Source organism: Salvelinus namaycush, unplaced genomic scaffold, assembly GCF_016432855.1.
Source record: "Salvelinus namaycush isolate Seneca unplaced genomic scaffold, SaNama_1.0 Scaffold21, whole genome shotgun sequence".
NCBI lineage: Eukaryota > Metazoa > Chordata > Actinopteri > Salmoniformes > Salmonidae > Salvelinus > Salvelinus namaycush.
Window position 1 is genome coordinate 259,896 of NW_024058897.1, and position 21,094 is coordinate 280,989.

General features: G+C 44.1%; 1 protein-coding gene across 1 annotated transcript; it reads right to left on the bottom strand.

Annotated features, from left to right (window-relative positions):
* Window positions 1-16,412: 16,412 nt before the first annotated feature.
* LOC120038185 (GTPase IMAP family member 7-like) lies at window positions 16,413-18,826 on the bottom strand. The gene is made up of 3 exons (XM_038984045.1): window positions 18,745-18,826; window positions 16,985-17,737; window positions 16,413-16,447 (listed from the first exon to the last, which is right to left on the bottom strand). The coding sequence occupies exons 1-3, from the start codon at window positions 18,824-18,826 to the stop codon at window positions 16,413-16,415; spliced, it is 870 nt and encodes a 289-aa protein (XP_038839973.1).
* Between the last annotated feature and the right edge of the window lie 2,268 nt (window positions 18,827-21,094).

Sequence of the window (21,094 nt, forward strand, 5' to 3'; positions counted from 1 at the left end):
ATCTGTTACAGTGGCCAATCAAAAACATAGAAACAGACGATGACCTTATTAATATAAACAAAGTCCACATAAACTAAATTATAATTTCTTCTCAGCTATTTGACTTTAAAACAATGTGAACTATACGAAGAGTGATGCTATGTGGTGTAACTGTTGAAAATCAAAGTACATTCCCTAACAACGTAACCAGCATCAGGTGAACATAATGTACTCATATAGGGGGTGTCAAATGACATTTTAAACATGCGTATCATTCTACAGTTGACATTCCGCAGTGTGTTGGGACCAGATGGACCAGTTCTTGAACACCAGGGATGGGCAACTCCAATTCTCTGGGGCCTGATTGGTGTCACACGTTTCCCCCAGCCCTACAGCTAAAACACCTGATTCAACTAATTACATTCTAACCTGAAGACCATCATTAGTTGATTATTTGAGTCAGGTGTGTTAGCTGGGGCTAAAGTATGATCGCGGTTCCCTGCACAGGAGTTTCATTGCATCAACCAATGGTTGCATGCCACATCATCAACTGTGCTGTTGGGCACCAGATTGCTATAGCATATGATGTCGATATCTAATATCAGTGGAGGCTGGTGGGATAATATATAGGAGGAGGGTCTCATTGTAATGGCTGTAACGGTGTCAAACACGTTGTTTCCATGTGTTTGATGTGTCGGTAACATTAAATGTATTCCATTCCAGCCATTACAATAAGCCATCCCTCCTACGGCTCCTCCCACTAGCCTCCTCTGTCTGGTATGTAAAATACCTATCCAGGCGTTGTAATATCTGTCATGCATCATCAATGTAGTCAGTCAGGAATGCACTCAAAGTCTCCAAACAGACCCCAGATGAATGGAGATGCTCAGTACCAAGAAACCTGCAGGTGTGTCCCTCAGTACCAAGAAACCTGCAGGTCAGTCCCTCAGTACCAAGAAACCTGCAGGTCAGTCCCTCAGTACCAAGAAACCTGCAGGTCAGTCCCTCAGTACCAAGAAACCTGCAGGTCAGTCCCTCAGTACCAAGAAACCTGCAGGTCAGTCCCTCAATATCAAGAAACCTCCAGGTCAGTCCCTCAATATCAAGAAACCTGCAGGTCAGTCCCTCAGTACCAAGAAACCTGCAGGTCAGTCCCTCAGTACCAAGAAACCTGCAGGTCAGTCCCTCAGTACCAAGAAACCTGCAGGTCAGTCCCTCAGTACCAAGAAACCTGCAGGTCAGTCCCTCAATATCAAGAAACCTCCAGGTCAGTCCCTCAATATCAAGAAACCTGCAGGTCAGTCCCTCAGTACCAAGAAACCTGCAGGTCAGTCCCTCAATATCAAGAAACCTCCAGGTCAGTCCCTCAATATCAAGAAACCTGCAGGTCAGTCCCTCAGTACCAAGAAACCTGCAGGTCAGTCCCTCAGTACCAAGAAACCTGCAGGTCAGTCCCTCAATATCAAGAAACCTCCAGGTCAGTCCCTCAATATCAAGAAACCTGCAGGTCAGTCCCTCAGTACCAAGAAACCTGCAGGTCAGTCCCTCACAACAACAACCTGCTATAAGGTGTGTTGACTCAAGGTTTGCCCACTTCAATAAGATATATAGCAGGGTTACCCAACTCGCGGCCCACAGGCTGAATTTGGCCCGCAGGTGGTTTAATTTGGCCCACCAATTTTTATGAGCAAAACATTAAGACTGAAACAACACGAGGAAATCGGCTCCAATACATTTTTATTTAAGAAATCTGTTCCCAAGTATTCTCACGAATAACATAGAGATGTGATCGTACACAAATGTAAGCAAGTTATGAAATTATTATGTTTTAGTCAACATATCTGTTTGGGCTTCTTGCGCTCAATTTGCAGCCTACAAATGATTTGTAATTATGTTCCAGCTCCCCGACCATCCCCTCCAGAAAAAACTATCGGACCGAGGCTGAATCTAGCTGATGATCCCTGCAGGCTACTTAACCCTTGAACTCTCTCAGGTAAATATCAACGACCTGGACCTGTGCTGCACTACCTTGTCCTAGACCCTCTGGTTTCTATTCAATAAAACAAGATAAATGTTTCAGGTAAAAGTGAAAAACATAATTCTCCTTTCATTGTTATACAATATTAATTAATAATTAATAATTCATTATTGTCTTGACATGTCTAGTGATGTCATCGTTTGATTATGTATGCATCAATGTCAACAAACCTGGTATAAATAAAATGTTTACTCAATATTGTGCTACAGTGATTACAATACATTGTTGTACATTTCATTAGTAAGGTAGTTGAATACTCACTTTTAGTGTAGTTGCACGTATCTGTTATTTGTTGTCCCCTGTTGTGACTGTGAGAGCTGAAGCTATGTGCTGCACCTTATAGTCAGAGTTAAGTTTCGTTTCACCTGTAACTAGTCATTTCTAGCCAATGAGAGAAAGAATTCACTTCAGGACAGGCAGAGGCTGAATTCTGATTGGGTGTCACTATTATCAAACTACTCTGACAACTCAACCTTGGATTAGCCACAACTCTGGGTAAAATGAAACGTGTTGGACACAGACCTCTTCTACTGCGAAAAAGGTTCAAATTAAAATAGCAAATAAAACATTTTAAAATGTAACTATGTAGTTGTCTAGCCTGGTCCCAGATCAGTTTGTTCTCTTTCCAACTCCATTGATCACTATCAAGCCATGACGATGAGTAACAAGGAGATGTAATGATACCACAAACAGACTGGTACTAAGGCTCATAGTTGTCTAGGTCTTCTAAGGTAATTGTTTTAGTCATAACTGTCCTGCTCAGTTTATAGAGAAAGAAGTGCTGTCTAGAACCTCAAATATGTTTTACATGTTTTTACATTTTATGTCATTTAGCAGACGGTCTGATCCAGAGTGACTTAGTTTACTTCTGGTGCTGGAGGGGATGGCTGCTGTTTTATGGGCTCCTAACCAACTGGGATGGCTGCTGTTTTACGGGCTCCTAACCAACTGGGATGGCTGCTGTTTTACGGGCTCCTAACCAACTGGGATGGCTGCCGTTTTATGGGCTCCTAACCAACTGGGATGGCTGCTGTTTTATGGGCTCCTAACCAACTGGGATGGCTGCCGTTTTACGGGCTCCTAACCAACTGGGATGGCTGCCGTTTTATGGGCTCCTAACCAACTGGGATGACTGCTGTTTTACGGGCTCCTAACTAACTGGGATGGCTGCTGTTTTATGGGCTCCTAACCAACTGGGATGGCTGCTGTTTTATGGGCTCCTAACCAACTGGGATGGCTGCTGTTTTACGGGCTCCTAACTAACTGGGATGGCTGCTGTTTTATGGGCTCCTAACCAACTGGGATGGCTGCTGTTTTATGGGCTCCTAACCAACTGGGATGGCTGCTGTTTTATGGGCTCCTAACCAACTGGGATGGCTGCTGTTTTATGGGCTCCTAACCAACTGGGATGGCTGCTGTTTTATGGGATCCTAACCAACTGTGAAATTTTGTTACTTTGTTAGCGTTGTTTCAAAAATGTTTTACTTATTTTGTACATAATGTTGCTGCTACCGTCTCTTATGACCGAAAAGAGGTTCTGGATATTAGAACAGCAATTACTCACCTCGAACTGGATGAAGGTTTTTTATTTAACGAATCCGACCCAAAGGATATACTGCCTTCTCGAGAACAGGCCCAAATCCCCAACATTTGCGTGAAGAAAAGTCTGAGAAAAAGGGTCGCTAAAGTAGTGCACTAGGGTCCTGGTTAAAGTAGTGCACTATGGTCCTGGTTAAAGTAGTGCACTAGGGTCCTGGTTAAAGTAGTGCACTAGGGTCCTGGTTAAAGTAGTGTACTAGGGTCCTGGTAAAAGAAGTGCACTAGGGTCCTGGTTAAAGTAGTTTACTAGGGTCCTGGTAAAAGTAGTGCACTAGGGTCCTGGTTAAGGTAATTCAGTAGGGTACTGGTAGAAAGTAGTGTTTTAGGGTCCTGGTTAAAGTAGTGCACTAGGGTCCAGGTAGAAAGTAGTGTACTAGGGTCCTTGTTAAAGTAGTGTACTAGGGTCCTGATTAAAGTAGTGCACTAGGGTCCTGGTTAAAGTAGTGCACTAGGGTCCTGGTTAAAGTAGTGCACTAGGGTCCTGGTTAAAGTAGTGCACTAGGGTCCTGGTTAAAGTAGTGCACTAGGGTCCTGGTTAAAGTAGTGTACTAGGGTCCTGGTTAAAGTAGTGCATTAGGGTCCTGGTTAAAGTAGTGTGCTAGGGTCCTGGTTAAAGTAGTGCACTAGGGTCCTGGTTAAATTAGTGCACTAGGGTCCTGGTTAAAGTAGTGTACTAGGGTCCTGGTTAAAGTAGTGTACTTGGGTCCTGGTTAAAGTAGTGCACTAGGGTCCTGGTTAAAGTAGTGCACTAGGGTCCTGGTTAAAGTAGTGCACTAGGGTCCTGGTTAAAGTAGTGCACTATGGTCCTGGTTAAAGTAGTGCACTAGGGTCCTGGTTAAAGTAGTGCACTAGGGTCCTGGTTAAAGTAGTGTACTAGGGTCCTGGTAAAAGAAGTGCACTAGGGTCCTGGTTAAAGTAGTTTACTAGGGTCCTGGTAAAAGTAGTGCACTAGGGTCCTGGTTAAGGTAATTCAGTAGGGTACTGGTAGAAAGTAGTGTTTTAGGGTCCTGGTTAAAGTAGTGCACTAGGGTCCAGGTAGAAAGTAGTGTACTAGGGTCCTGGTTAAAGTAGTGTACTAGGGTCCTGATTAAAGTAGTGCACTAGGGTCCTGGTTAAAGTAGTGCACTAGGGTCCTGGTTAAAGTAGTGCACTAGGGTCCTGGTTAAAGTAGTGCACTAGGGTCCTGGTTAAAGTAGTGCACTAGGGTCCTGGTTAAAGTAGTGTACTAGGGTCCTGGTTAAAGTAGTGCATTAGGGTCCTGGTTAAAGTAGTGTGCTAGGGTCCTGGTAAAAGTAGTGCACTAGGGTCCTGGTTAAATTAGTGCACTAGGGTCCTGGTTAAAGTAGTGTACTAGGGTCCTGGTTAAAGTAGTGTACTTGGGTCCTGGTTAAAGTAGTGCACTAGGGTCCTGGTTAAAGTAGTGCACTAGGGTCCTGGTTAAAGTAGTGCACTAGGGTCCTGGTTAAAGTAGTGCACTAGGGTCCTGGTTAAATTAGTTCACTAGGGTCCTGGTAAAAGTAGTGCACTAGGGTCCTGGTTAAGGGAATTCAGTAGGGTACTGGTAGAAAGTAGTGTTTTAGGGTCCTGGTTAAAGTAGTGCACTAGGGTCCAGGTAGAAAGTAGTGTACTAGGGTCCTGGTTAAAGTAGTGTACTAGGGTCCTGATTAAAGTAGTGCACTAGGGTCCTGGTTAAAGTAGTGCACTAGGGTCCTGGTTAAAGTAGTGCACTAGGGTCCTGGTTAAAGTAGTGCACTAGGGTCCTGGTTAAAGTAGTGCACTAGGGTCCTGGTTAAAGTAGTGTACTAGGGTCCTATTTAAAGTAGTGCATTAGGGTCCTGGTTAAAGTAGTGTGCTAGGGTCCTGGTTAAAGTAGTGCACTGGGGTCCTGGTTAAATTAGTGCACTAGGGTCCTGGTTAAAGTAGTGTACTAGGGTCCTGGTTAAAGTAGTGCACTAGGGTCCTAGTTAAAGTAGTGTACTAGGGTCCTGGTTAAAGTAGTGTGCTAGGGTCCTGGTTAAAGTAGTGCACTAGGGTCCTGGTTAAAGTAGTGTACTAGGGTCCTGGTAAAAGTAGTGCACTAGGGTCCTGGTTAAAGTAGTGCACTAGGGTCCTGGTTAAAGTAGTGCACTAGGGTCCTGGTTAAAGTAGGGCACTAGGGTCCTGGTTAAAGTAGTGCACTAGGGTCCTGGTTAAAGTAGTGCACTAGGGTCCTGGTTAAAGTAGTGTACTATGGTCCTGGTAAAAGTAGTGCACTAGGGTCCTGGTTAAAGTAGTGTGCTAGGGTCCTGGTAAAAGTAGTGCACTAGGGTCCTGGTTAAGGTAATTCAGTAGGGTACTGGTAGAAAGTAGTGTTTTAGGGTCCTGGTTAAAGTAGTGCACTAGGGTCCAGGTAGAAAGTAGTGTACTAGGGTCCTGGTTAAAGTAGTGCACTAGGGTCCTGGTTAAAGTAGTGCACTAGGGTCCTGGTTAAAGTAGTGCACTAGGGTCCTGGTTAAAGTAGTGCACTAGGGTCCTGGTTAAAGTAGTGTACTAGGGTCCTGGTTAAAGTAGTGCACTAGGGTCCTGGTTAAAGTAGTGCACTAGGGTCCTGGTTAAAGTAGTGTACCAAGGTCCTGGTTAAAGTAGTGCACTAGGGTCCTGGTTAAAGTAGTGTACTAGGGTCCTGGATAAAGTAGTGCATTAGGGTCCTGGTTAAAGTAGTGTGCTAGGGTCCTGGTTAAAGTAGTGCACTAGGGTCCTGGTTAAATTAGTGCACTAGGGTCCTGGTTAAAGTAGTGTACTAGGGTCCTGGTTAAAGTAGTGTACTTGGGTCCTGGTTAAAGTAGTGCACTAGGGTACTGGTTAAAGTAGTGCACTAGGGTCCTGGTAGAAAGTAGTGCACTAGGGTCCTGGTAGAAAGTAGTGTACCAGGGTCCTGGTTAAAGTAGTGTACTAGGGTCCTGGTTAAAGTAGTGTACTAGGGTCCTGGTTAAAGTAGTGCACTAGGGTCCTGGTTAAAGTAGTGCACTAGGGTCCTGGTTAAAGTAGTGTACTAGGGTCCTGGTTAAAGTAGTGTACTAGGGTCCTGGTTAAAGTAGTGTACTAGGGTCCTGGTTAAAGTAGTGTACTAGGGTCCTGGTTAAAGTAGTGTACTAGGGTCCTGGTTAAAGTAGTGTACTAGGGTCCTGGTTAAAGTAGTGTACTAGGGTCCTGGTTAAAGTAGTGCACTAGGGTCCTGGTTAAAGTAGTTTACTAGGGTCCTGGTAAAAGTAGTGCACTAGGGTCCTGGTTAAAGTAGTTTACTAGGGTCCTGGTAAAAGTAATGCACTAGGGTCCTGGTTAAGGTAATTCAGTAGGGTACTGGTAGAAAGTAGTGTTTTAGGGTCCTGGTTAAAGTAGTGCACTTGGGTCCAGGTAGAAAGTAGTGTACTAGGGTCCTGGTTAAAGTAGTGTACTAGGGTCCTGATTAAAGTAGTGCACTAGGGTCCTGGTTAAAGTAGTGCACTAGGGTCCTGGTTAAAGTAGTGCACTAGGGTCCTGGTTAAAGTAGTGCACTAGGGTCCTGGTTAAAGTAGTGCACTAGGGTCCTGGTTAAAGTAGTGTACTAGGGTCCTGGTTAAAGTAGTGCATTAGGGTCCTGGTTAAAGTAGTGTGCTAGGGTCCTGGTTAAAGAAGTGCACTAGGGTCCTGGTTAAATTAGTGCACTAGGGTCCTGGTTAAAGTAGTGTACTAGGGTCCTGGTTAAAGTAGTGCACTAGGGTCCTGGTTAAAGTAGTGTACTAGGGTCCTGGTTAAAGTAGTGCATTAGGGTCCTGGTTAAAGTAGTGTGCTAGGGTCCTGGTTAAAGTAGTGCACTAGGGTCCTGGTTAAAGTAGTGTACTAGGGTCCTGGTAAAAGTAGTGCACTAGGGTCCTGGTTAAAGTAGTGCACTAGGGTCCTGGTTAAAGTAGTGCACTAGGGTCCTGGTTAAAGTAGTGCACTAGGGTCCTGGTTAAAGTAGTGCACTAGGGTCCTGGTAAAAGTAGTGCACTAGGGTCCTGGTTAAAGTAGTGTACTAGGGTCCTGGTAAAAGTAGTGCACTAGGGTCCTGGTTAAAGTAGTTTACTAGGGTCCTGCTAAAAGTAGTGCACTAGGGTCCTGGTTAAGGTAATTCAGTAGGGTACTGGTAGAAAGTAGTGTTTTAGGGTCCTGGTTAAAGTAGTGCACTAGGGTCCAGGTAGAAAGTAGTTTACTAGGGTCCTGGTTAAAGTAGTGTACTAGGGTCCTGATTAAAGTAGTGCACTAGGGTCCTGGTTAAAGTAGTGCACTAGGGTCCTGGTTAAAGTAGTGCACTAGGGTCCTGGTTAAAGTAGTGCACTAGGGTCCTGGTTAAAGTAGTGCGCTAGGGTCCTGGTTAAAGTAGTGTACTAGGGTCCTGGTTTAAGTAGTGCACTAGGGTCCTGGTTAAATTAGTGCACTAGGGTCCTGGTTAAAGTAGTGTACTAGGGTCCTGGTTAAAGTAGTGTACTTGGGTCCTGGTTAAAGTAGTGCACTAGGGTCCTGGTTAAAGTAGTGCACTAGGGTCCTGGTAGAAAGTAGTGCACTAGGGTCCTGGTAGAAAGTAGTGTACTAGGGTCCTGGTTAAAGTAGTGTACTAGGTTCCTGGTTAAAGTAGTGTACTAGGGTCCTGGTTAAAGTAGTGCACTAGGGTCCTGGTTAAAGTAGTGCACTAGGGTCCTGGTTAAAGTAGTGCACTAGGGTCCTGGTTAAAGTAGTGCACTAGGGTCCTGGTTAAATTAGTTCACTAGGGTCCTGGTCAAAGTAGTGCACTAGGGTCCTGGTTAAAGTAGTGTACTAGGGTCCTGGTTAAAGTAGTGTACTAGGGTCCTGGTTAAAGTAGTGTACTAGGGTCCTGGTTAAAGTAGTGTACTAGGGTCCTGGTTAAAGTAGTGTACTAGGGTCCTGGTTAAAGTAGTGTACTAGGGTCCTGGTTAAAGTAGTGCACTAGGGTCCTGGTTAAAGTAGTGTACTAGGGTCCTGGTAAAAGTAGTGCACTAGGGTCCTGGTTAAAGTAGTTTACTAGGGTCCTGGTAAAATTAGTGCACTAGGGTCCTGGTTAAGGTAATTCAGTAGGGTACTGGTAGAAAGTAGTGTTTTAGGGTCCTGGTTAAAGTAGTGCACTAGGGTCCAGGTAGAAAGTAGTGTACTAGGGTCCTGGTTAAAGTAGTGTACTAGGGTCCTGATTAAAGTAGTGCACTAGGGTCCTGGTTAAAGTAGTGCACTAGGGTCCTGGTTAAAGTAGTGCACTAGGGTCCTGGTTAAAGTAGTGCACTAGGGTCCTGGTTAAAGTAGTGTACTAGGGTCCTGGTTAAAGTAGTGCATTAGGGTCCTGGTTAAAGTAGTGTGCTAGGGTCCTGGTTAAAGTAGTGCACTAGGGTCCTGGTTAAATTAGTGCACTAGGGTCCTGGTTAAAGTAGTGTACTAGGGTCCTGGTTAAAGTAGTGCACTAGGGTCCTGGTTAAAGTAGTGTACTAGGGTCCTGGTTAAAGTAGTGCATTAGGGTCCTGGTTAAAGTAGTGTGCTAGGGTCCTGGTTAAAGTAGTGCACTAGGGTCCTGGTTAAATTAGTGCACTAGGGTCCTGGTTAAAGTAGTGTACTAGGGTCCTGGTTAAAGTAGTGTACTTGGGTCCTGGTTAAAGTAGTGCACTAGGGTCCTGGTAGAAAGTAGTGCACTAGGGTCCTGGTAGAAAGTAGTGTACCAGGGTCCTGGTTAAAGTAGTGTACTAGGGTCCTGGTTAAAGTAGTGTACTAGGGTCCTGGTTAAAGTAGTGCACTAGGGTCCTGGTTAAAGTAGTGCACTAGGGTCCTGGTTAAAGTAGTGTACTAGGGTCCTGGTTAAAGTAGTGTACTAGGGTCCTGGTTAAAGTAGTGCACTAGGGTCCTTGGTTAAAGTAGTGCACTAGGGTCCTGGTTAAATTAGTTCACTAGGGTCCTGGTCAAAGTAGTGTACTAGGGTCCTGGTTAAAGTAGTGTACTAGGGTCCTGGTTAAAGTAGTGTACTAGGGTCCTGGTTAAAGTAGTGCATTAGGGTCCTGGTTAAAGTAGTGTGCTAGGGTCCTGGTTAAAGTAGTGCACTAGGGTCCTGGTTAAATTAGTGCACTAGGGTCCTGGTTAAAGTAGTGTACTAGGGTCCTGGTTAAAGTAGTGTACTTGGGTCCTGGTTAAAGTAGTGCACTAGGGTCCTGGTAGAAAGTAGTGCACTAGGGTCCTGGTAGAAAGTAGTGTACCAGGGTCCTGGTTAAAGTAGTTTACTAGGGTCCTGGTTAAAGTAGTGTACTAGGGTCCTGGTTAAAGTAGTGCACTAGGGTCCTGGTTAAAGTAGTGCACTAGGGTCCTGGTTAAAGTAGTGTACTAGGGTCCTGGTTAAAGTAGTGTACTAGGGTCCTGGTTAAAGTAGTGTACTAGGGTCCTGGTAAAAGTAGTGCACTAGGGTCCTGGTTAACGTAGTTTACTAGGGTCCTGGTAAAAGTAGTGCACTAGGGTCATGGTTAAGGTAATTCAGTAGGGTACTGGTAGAAAGTAGTGTTTTAGGGTCCTGGTTAAAGTAGTGCACTAGGGTCCAGGTAGAAAGTAGTGTACTAGGGTCCTGGTTAAAGTAGTGTACTAGGGTCCTGATTAAAGTAGTGCACTAGGGTCCTGGTTAAAGTAGTGCACTAGGGTCCTGGTTAAAGTAGTGCACTAGGGTCCTGGTTAAAGTAGTGCACTAGGGTCCTGGTTAAAGTAGTGCACTAGGGTCCTGGTTAAAGTAGTGTCCTAGGGTCCTGGTTAAAGTAGTGCATTAGGGTCCTGGGTAAAGTAGTGTGCTAGGGTCCTGGTTAAAGTAGTGCACTAGGGTCCTGGTTAAAGTAGTGCACTAGGGTCCTGGTTAAAGTAGTGCACTAGGGTCCTGGTTAAAGTAGTGTACTAGGGTCCTGGTTAAAGTAGTGCATTAGGGTCCTGGTTAAAGTAGTGTGCTAGGGTCCTGGTTAAAGTAGTGCACTAGGGTCCTGGTTAAATTAGTGCACTAGGGTCCTGGTTAAAGTAGTGTACTAGGGTCCTGGTTAAAGTAGTGCACTAGGGTCCTGGTTAAAGTAGTGTACTAGGGTCCTGGTTAAAGTAGTGCATTAGGGTCCTGGTTAAAGTAGTGTGCTAGGGTCCTGGTTAAAGTAGTGCACTAGGGTCCTGGTTAAATTAGTGCACTAGGGTCCTGGTTAAAGTAGTGTACTAGGGTCCTGGTTAAAGTAGTGTACTTGGGTCCTGGTTAAAGTAGTGCACTAGGGTCCTGGTAGAAAGTAGTGCACTAGGGTCCTGGTAGAAAGTAGTGTACCAGGGTCCTGGTTAAAGTAGTGTACTAGGGTCCTGGTTAAAGTAGTGTAATAGGGTCCTGGTTAAAGTAGTGCACTAGGGTCCTGGTTAAAGTAGTGCACTAGGGTCCTGGTTAAAGTAGTGTACTAGGGTCCTGGTTAAAGTAGTGTACTAGGGTCCTGGTTAAAGTAGTGCACTAGGGTCCTTGGTTAAAGTAGTGCACTAGGGTCCTGGTTAAATTAGTTCACTAGGGTCCTGGTCAAAGTAGTGCACTAGGGTCCTGGTTAAAGTAGTGTACTAGGGTCCTGGTTAAAGTAGTGTACTAGGGTCCTGGTTAAAGTAGTGTACTAGGGTCCTGGTTAAAGTAGTGTACTAGGGTCCTGGTTAAAGTAGTGTACTAAGGTCCTGGTTAAAGTAGTGTACTAGGGTCCTGGTAAAAGTAGTGCACTAGGGTCCTGGTTAAAGTAGTTTACTAGGGTCCTGGTAAAAGTAGTGCACTAGGGTCATGGTTAAGGTAATTCAGTAGGGTACTGGTAGAAAGTAGTGTTTTAGGGTCCTGGTTAAAGTAGTTTACTAGGGTCCTGGTAAAAGTAGTGCACTAGGGTCATGGTTAAGGTAATTCAGTAGGGTACTGGTAGAAAGTAGTGTTTTAGGGTCCTGGTTAAAGTAGTGCACTAGGGTCCAGGTAGAAAGTAGTGTACTAGGGTCCTGGTTAAAGTAGTGTACTAGGGTCCTGATTAAAGTAGTGCACTAGGGTCCTGGTTAAAGTAGTGCACTAGGGTCCTGGTTAAAGTAGTGCACTAGGGTCCTGGTTAAAGTAGTGCACTAGGGTCCTGGTTAAAGTAGTGCACTAGGGTCCTGGTTAAAGTAGTGCACTAGGGTCCTGGTTAAAGTAGTGCACTAGGGTCCTGGTTAAAGTAGTGCACTAGGGTCCTGGTTAAAGTAGTGTCCTAGGGTCCTGGTTAAAGTAGTGCATTAGGGTCCTGGGTAAAGTAGTGTGCTAGGGTCCTGGTTAAAGTAGTCCACTAGGGTCCTGGTTAAATTAGTGCACTAGGGTCCTGGTTAAAGTAGTGTACTAGGGTCCTGGTTAAAGTAGTGTACTTGGGTCCTGGTTAAAGTAGTGCACTAGGGTCCTGGTAGAAAGTAGTGTACCAGGGTCCTGGTTAAAGTAGTGTACTAGGGTCCTGGTTAAAGTAGTGTACTAGGGTCCTGGTTAAAGTAGTGCACTAGGGTCCTGGTTTAAGTAGTGCACTAGGGTCCTGGTTAAAGTAGTGTACTAGGGTCCTGGTTAAAGTAGTGTACTAGGGTCCTGGTTAAAGTAGTGCACTAGGGTCCTGGTTAAAGTAGTGCACTAGGGTCCTGGTTAAATTAGTTCACTAGGGTCCTGGTCAAAGTAGTGCACTAGGGTCCTGGTTAAAGTAGTGTACTAGGGTCCTGGTTAAAGTAGTGTACTAGGGTCCTGGTTAAAGTAGTGTACTAGGGTCCTGGTTAAAGTAGTGTACTAGGGTCCTGGTTAAAGTAGTGTACTAGGGTCCTGGTTAAAGTAGTGTACTAGGGTCCTGGTTAAAGTAGTGCACTAGGGTCCTGGTTAAAGTAGTGTACTAGGGTCCTGGTTAAAGTAGTGCACTAGGGTCCTGGTTAAAGTAGTGTACTAGGGTCCTGGTTAAAGTAGTGCACTAGGGTCCTGGTTAAAGTAGTGTGCTAGGGTCCTGGTTAAAGTAGTGTACTAGGGTCCTGGTTAAAGTAGTGTACTAGGGTCCTGGTTAAAGTAGTGCACTAGGGTCCTGGTTAAAGTAGTGTACTAGGGTCCTGGTTAAAGTAGTGCACTACTAAGGGAACATGGTGCCATTTGTGACGCCTCCTACATGTGCCGATGTCTCTTTAGATACTTATCTGAACTTTTACCACATGTCCATTATTATCCAATGGAACGATGATGAACTAGTTCTGTATGTTACCACATGTCCATTATTATCCAATGGAACGATGATGAACTAGTTCTGCATGTTACCACATGTCCATTATTATCCAATGGAACGATGATGAACTAGTTCTGCATGTTACCACATGTCCATTATTATCCAATGGAACGATGATGAACTAGTTCTGTATGTTACCACATGTCCATTATTATCCAATGGAACGATGATGAACTAGTTCTGCATGTTACCTCATGTCCATTATTATCCAATGGAACGATGATGAACTAGTTCTGCATGTTTCCACATGTCCATTATTATCCAATGGAACGATGATGAACTAGTTCTGCATGTTTCCACATGTCCATTATTATCCAATGGAACGATGATGAACTAGTTCTGCATGTTTCCAAACAGGAAAGAGAAACTGTAGATAACTGCAATGATTAAAAACGCCATCCCTGGGATGTGTATGGGAGTGTAACAATGGAGCAGAACATTCTAAAGTACAGTTGTGTTCTAATATAATGGAACCCTTCCACTTTACAATGGGAGTGTAACAATGGAGCAGAACATTCTAAATTACAGTTGTGTTCTAATATAATGGAACCCTTCCACTTTACAATGGGAGTGTAACAATGGAGCAGAACATTCTAAAGTACAGTTGTGTTCTAATATAATGGAACCCTTCCACTTTACAATGGGAGTGTAACAATGGAGCAGAACATTCTAAATTACAGTTGTGTTCTAATATAATGGAACCCTTCCACTTTACAATGGGAGTGTAACAATGGAGCAGAACATTCTAAAGTACAGTTGTGTTCTAATATATTGGAACCCTTCCACTTTACAATGGGAGTGTAACAATGGAGCAGAACATTCTAAAGTACAGTTGTGTTCTAATATAATGGAACCCTTCCACTTTACAATGGGAGTGTAACAATGGAGCAGAACATTCTAAAGTACAGTTTTGTTCTAATATAATGGAACCTTCCACTTTACAATGGGAGTGTAACAATGGAGCAGAACATTCTGGTTTCTCTTTTCCAAACTGGTTGAATGAATATTTAACCCTGTAACCCAGCAACAAGTCTGACTGATACTAACTCAACGTCCTGCTGACTTCAGACTTGAAAGGCTATTTTAATGTCGGCACGATGACAAAAGCACATTTCTCTCTCGCTCACTCGCTCGCTCACTCACTCTCCCAAATGTGAAATAAATCAAACACAGACAAGAACACAGACCAGGGAGGGAGGGTAGAGGGAGACTAGAGGGAGAACACAGAGAAGGGAGGGAGGGTAGAGGGAGACTAGAGGGAGAACACAGACCAGGGAGGGAGGGTAGAGGGAGACTAGAGAGAGAACACAGACCAGGGAGGGAGGGTAGAGGGAGACTAGAGAGAGAACACAGACCAGGGAGGGAGGGTAGAGGGAGACTAGAGAGAGAACACAGACCAGGGAGGGAGGGTAGAGGGAGACTAGAGAGAGAACACAGACCAGGGAGGGAGGGTAGAGGGAGACTAGAGAGAGAACACAGATCAGGGAGGGAGGCTAGAGGGAGAACACAGACCAGAGAGGGAGGCTAGAGGGAGAACACAGACCAGGGAGGGAGGATAGAGGTAGAACACAGACCAGAGAGGGAGGCTAGAGGGAGAACACAGACCAGGGAGGGAGGCTAGAGGGAGAACACAGACCAGGAAGGGAGGATAGAGGGAGAACACAGACCAGAGAGGGAGAGTAGAGGGAGAACACAGACCAGGGAGGGAGAGTAGAGGGAGAACACAGACCAGGGAGGATAGAGGGAGAACACAGACCAGGGAGGGAGGATAGAGGGAGAACACAGACCAGGGAGGGAGGATAGAGGGAGAACACAGACCAGAGAGGGAGAGTAGAGGGAGAACACAGACCAGGGAGGGAGAGTAGAGGGAGAACACAGACCAGGGAGGATAGAGGGAGAACACAGACCAGGGAGGGAGAGTTGAGGGCGAACACAGACCAGGGAGGGAGAACACAGACCAGGGAGGGAGGATAGAGGGAGAACACAGATGAGGGAGGGAGGCTAGAGGGAGAACACAGACCAGGAAGGGAGAGTAGAGGGAGAACACAGACCAGGGAGGGGGGGTAGAGGGAGAACACAGACCAGGAAGGGAGGATAGAGGGAGAACACAGACCAGAGAGGGAGGGTAGAGGGAGAACACAGACCAGGGAGGGGGGGTAGAGGGAGAACACAGACCAGGGAGGGAGGGTAGAGGGAGGGTAGAGGGAGAACACAGACCAGGAAGGGAGGATAGAGGGAGAACACAGACAAGGGAGGGAGGATAGAGAGAGAACACAGACCAGGGAGGGAGGATAGAGGGAGAACACAGACCAGGGAGGGGGGGTAGAGGGAGAACACAGACCAGGAAGGGAGGATAGAGGGAGAACACAGACCAGGGAGGGAGGATAGAGGAAGGGTAGAGGGAGAACACAGACCAGGGAGGGAGGATAGAGGGAGAACACAGACCAGGGAGGGAGGATAGAGGGAGGGTAGAGGGAGAACACAGACCAGGGAGGGAGAGTAGAGGGAGAGGATATCATAGGAATTCTGGTATTTATATAACATTTCCCATAGAATACATTTTTGGGGGAAGAATACACCCCAATACACCACTATGTGTACATTCAGAGGATAGCTGGTCTCTGTATTACAGTTCTACCAAGTATTCATACCACTGAAAGACTGTTATGAGCTGTTCTGACTGCAACTAAGCATATATATAAGGTCACTTAGATATTATACATGGTAATCCCTAGTTATAACCACTTATAATCATAGGTGAGTACATACAGTGTTTCATCTCTGCAGATAATCTGTCTATCTGGTCAACATCACTGATACAGGTCCCCCTCCACCCTCTGGTGGTATGTAGAAAGAAGAAACCTGGATTCACTAAATACTTTTTAGAGTTGCCCTAGAGTACAGGTCATTTTGGTTTTGTACACAGTCATATGATACATGGTATAGAAAAGTACACTCTGAGGTGAGTACATGGGGAAGTATATCTCTGCAGATGATCAGTCTATCTGGTCAACATTATTGATACAGGTCCCCCTCCACCCTCTGATGGACAACTTGTCATTATGTCTCCAGAGAAACCTAGATAGAAATTAAGGTTCTATTTACCAAATTACTGTGGATGGAATTAGTTGTTTTGGGATTCATTTTGTTAAGTTCATATTGATACAGAATCACTAAACAATTATTTAGATTTGATAAGAACAAGTTGATTGACAAACTCATGAAAAATGTGAAAAATCTTATTAACCACCTATGCTATGATCACTAACATACTTCTGGAATTAACATGACCAGAGTCGGTAGCTTGATGCTGTAGCTCTGCCACCTTCCTCTGCCACCTTCCTCTGAGGATGACGTGTGTTGAGAAACAGATATCTATAGCTTAAACAGGTTTTGTATTCTCATTCTAATTAGATAATACAAAATAAATGTGTGAAGCTTTAATTCAATTGCACACACTATGCATCCATTACCCCTGTCTCAAAGGGATTTATGGCTGATTTAAGATGATATTGTCAACCCAGCATGGTCAACCCTGTTACGGTCAACCCTGTTATGGGCAATTAATAGGCACTTTGAATGTTAAAATTAGGTGAAATCTAAAGTCGTTTTCTTTTTACCAAGTTACACTTCTCAAAAGGCATCAAATTGGTAGAACTACACAGTTACAGTATCAAGTCATGTAGATTGATTGAATTAATTGATTTTATTTGACAAATGTAAAATACATATTAAGTTGCCGAGTACAATACATACATATAGAATCCTAGAGGATATAAACACAATTGTCTACTGACATGTTATCATATTTCCATGTGCATTAGAAGTTGACCTCTTTAACCCTTTTGAATCACAAATATATGAACTAAATGACCCCCAAAAAGTTTGGTCAGATTTTTTTTTATCAACAACAGTTTACATTATTCATCAGTTAAAATGTTCATCCAAAATACTAAAGATACTATACCACCTATAACTCCCCCAACCAACAGAAATGGTCCTGCTACCACGGCACCTGCTACTTCAGCAGCAACAAGTACTGCCCTCCCAACTACTATTGCCCCAACAACTGCTGCTGAAATGAAACCTTTCTTCATATTTTCTCTGTCCCGTCTCCTCTTTTCTTCCTCCTGTCTCCTCCTTTCTTGCTCCTGTATCTCCTCCTCCCTTCTCCTCTTCTCTTCCTCCATCTCCTGTTTCTTTCTCTCTTCCTCCTCTCTCAATTTCCTCTGAACCTCCTGGTACATCTCATTGGTGTAGTGCTCTCCCCCATTCATATCCACCATCTCTTCTATCTTCCTCAGCAGCTCTCTGACCTGAAGACGGTCATCCCTCTGATCATTATTGAGACAATGGTACCTTCCCAAACAACTTTTGATCAGTTCCTGAAGTGCAACACAAGGATTCAGACACTCCTCAACTGTTTTCCCCTTCAACTGATCTTTACCAGTGAACAGAATGATGGTGTACTTTGAGGCTTCTTCTCCAAAGTTCTCCTGGATCCACTTCACAGTGTTCCTCTCTTCCTCTGTGAACCTCCCCAGTCTGATCACCAGCAGGAAGGCGTGGGGTCCTAGGACTGACATGTAGATGGCCTTTTCTATTTCACTTTTCATCTCTTCTTTAGACATTGTTGTGTCATAGAGCCCCGGGGTGTCGATGACATCAATCATCCTCCCATCCACCTCTCCACTCTGTTTCTCACATTTTTCAGTTACAGACACAAAGGAGGCATCTTCTTTAAAGGCATCGCTCCCCAGGATGGTGTTTCCTGTTGCACTCTTCCCTGCTCCAGTCTTCCCCACCAGAACTATCCTCAGGTTAGAGGGGGGCCCTGAAACTGTGGAAACAGACAAGAAATTATTGATTTTGTAATAATATTTTAAGATAAATGCACAACGCAGAGGACTAAAGGTCAAGAGGACTAAAAGTCAAGAGGACTAAAAGTCGATAGAGAACTAACGATCAATGGAAATAGTGTTTTTTCTGTAATAGCGAATTATTGATCAAAGGGTCAGAGACATTGGAGGAATTTGTCTTGACATTGAGCCTGAAATAGGCCATTGGCCCAGTTTTATAGCAAGGAATTATAACTGGTCAACCACAGGCTAGGGTTGGGTTATAAAACTACATCCTGTCCCTTTGTTCTGTGGAAAGAATCACTGAGGAGATAATCACTGAGGACAGGGGAGAATGAACATCTACCTCTCAGCATAACATCTATGATTTGTCCTCTTTGAATAAACCTATTTGTCTCCCCCTGATTTGCTTTGGGGTCTGTGTTATTGAAGAGTAACATCAACTGCTAACACTGATAGTGGGTGTCTTGATAAAAGGCTACTGAAAACCCTATGTAAGTCCATGCATATAAATATATATGTGTGTGTGTGTGTGTGTGTGTGTGTGTGTGTGTGTGTCTTTCCTGGTTGGAGGTTGACGAGACATTAACTGCTTCTCTTCTAATCAAATGTTATTCAGCTTATACACCCATATATACCCCACAAGACATGCCACCAGAGGTCTCTTCACAGTCCCCAAGTTCAACATTAAACAAATAAATAAAAAAGATGAATCAACTTCTCATGGAATGGCAGGACATGTGAAGGGAAACACACACAAACAAACAATATTTTTTTGTATTATTATTATTATTATTAAAATAATATATATGTATTTATTTATTTGTGTGACTGTCCTTGTCTATCAGTGTTTTGTTACTTGTCATGTTTTGTGTTTTTTTGTGGACCCCAGGAAGAATTATGTGCTGCCTCTGGAAAAGACAATGGGATCCAAATAAACAAACAAGTGTGTATGTGTGTGTGTGTGTGTGTGTGTGTGTGTGTGTGCCTTGGCATTGACCAGTGAAGTCTTGCAGACAGAGTGTCAACAGGAACATAATCCTCAGAGTCCTTCCTCTTCCTCGTGCCATTACTACAACTGCAGCCAATCAAAAACATGGAAACAGACGATGACCTCATTACAAATACAAAGTCCACATTTCTTGACTCATGCAACGTTCCTACTTTTACAGATAAAAACATTTTCTCAGCTATTTGACTTTCAAACAATAAAAACTATTAAACTATAAACTATAAAAGAGTGATGATATGTGGTATAACTGTGGATAAACAAGGTACATTCCTTAACAACGTAGCCTACATCAGGTGAACATAATGTACTCATATGGGGCGTATCAAATGACATTCTAAACATGGCTACTATTCTACCGTTGCCTGGCTGCTGCTGTTAAGACCAGATAGACCAGTTAGAGGTCGTGTTCCCATTACCATCAAATATCACAGCTACTGTGTAGACAGACAGGAAGAGTTCAGACAATAATTAAGTGGAATCAGTATAACTGAAACCAGTACTTAATGTGTAAATCAGGAGGTGTCTGAACACAAAGCATGTGTTCCTCTGTTCCTCTGCTCAGATGTTGCTGACGCCAGATCTTACAACACCTGGATAGGTATTTTACATATCAGCTAACCACATCATGTGTTTCAGCAATCTGTCAGTCAACCATTGGTTGATGCATTCAACGACTAAGCAGTGGAATGCGACCTTAGTCAGTAGTGATAAAAACCTGCAGGTGTGTCCCTCACAGCAACAATAAGATGGGTGTTGACCCAAGATCGAACCCCTTGAACAAGATACAGTATACTGCACTATCTCTGCACTAACCAAGGTACAGTATACTGCACTATCTCTGCACTAAACAAGGTACAGTATACTGCACTATCTCTGCACTAAACAAGGTACAGTATACTGCACTATTTCTGCACTAACCAAGGTACAGTATACTGCACTATCTCTGCACTAAACAAGATACAGTATACTGCACTATCTCTGCACTAAACAAGGTACAGTATTCTGCACTAAACAAGGTACAGTATACTGCACTATCTCTGCACTAAACAGGGTAAATGTTTCAGGTTAAAGTCTAACCATGTTTCCCCTTTCACTGTTCTACAATTTTAAAACGTGTATGAATACACACATAGCAGAATGTGATTGTTAACAGCTACATGATTTTACTGTTTTGACATTTTGATGATAAGTAATGTAATCATATGATTATTTATGCATAAATGTTAACAGACCTGGTATCAATAAAAGGTCTACTTAATATTGTGCTACAGTTATTCAAATACTGTAGAGTAGATTGTTGTACAACATTTAATTAGTAAGGTAGTTAAGTTGAATACTCACTTTTAGTGTGGTTGCACGGATCTGTATATTGTTGTCCCCTGTTGTCACTGAGAGACCTGAAGCAGTGGGCCTGCTGGTTTTGCATAGCCAGGTGTCACGATCGTGTTGACATGAATGAGAGGACCAAGGCGCAACATGATATGAATACATCTTCTTTAATTTATAACGACGAAGATGAACACGAAAAACTTAAACCACACTAACAAAAACAAGAAACGATCGTGAAACTTCAAACGCAAGTGCACACACAAACTACTTACGTCGACATATACATATACAAATACAATGACCCACAAACAGCTAAAGCCTATGGCAGCCTTAAATATGGTTCCCAATTAGAGACAACCGAAACCAGCTGTCTCTAATTGAGAACCCATTCAGGCAACCATAGACTTTCCTAGAAAACTACACACCCATAGACACAGCTAGATACATACACTCAACACAAACCCATACACTACCACCAACACCACCTCTACCATATAAATACCCCCAAACACACACATACCCCATGTCACACCCTGACCTAACTAAAATAATAAAGAAAACAAATAATACTAAGGCCAGGGCGTGACATAACCCCCCCCTTAAGGTGCGAACTCCGGGCGCACCAGCACATAGTCTAGGGGAGGGTCTGGGTGGGCGTCCTTCCACGGCGGCGGCTCCGGCACTGGTCGTGGTCCCCACCCCACCTTAGTCACTACCCGCTTACGTAGCCTCCCCCAAATGAATGTCCACCCTCATCTTACCCCCACAAAATCCTCTTGGTAACATCAACAACAGGGGCAGCACCGGGACAGAGGGATAGATCAAGACAGAGGGATAGCTCAAGACAGAGGGATAGATCAGGATATAGAGGTAGCTCAGGATAGAGAGGGAGATCAGGATAGAGGGGCAACTCCGGACTGAAAGGCAGCTCCGGACAGAGAGACAGCTCTGGACTGAGGGGCAGTTCTGGGTAAATAGCCGCTCCGGGCTAAGGGAC

Bases quoted from the DNA above. Each gene is read 5' to 3' on its own strand.
- LOC120038185 (XM_038984045.1), bottom strand. From the start codon at position 18,826: ATGGCACGAGGAAGAGGAAGGACTCTGAGGATTATGTTCCTGTTGACA. The intron at 17,738-18,744 runs GCACACACACAC...CTGTTTCCACAG, and splicing joins CTTCACTGGTCAATGCCAAG to TTTCAGGGCCCCCCTCTAAC. The intron at 16,448-16,984 runs GTTTCATTTCAG...TGCCCATAACAG, and splicing joins CAGAGAAAATATGAAGAAAG to GGTTGACCGTAACAGGGTTG.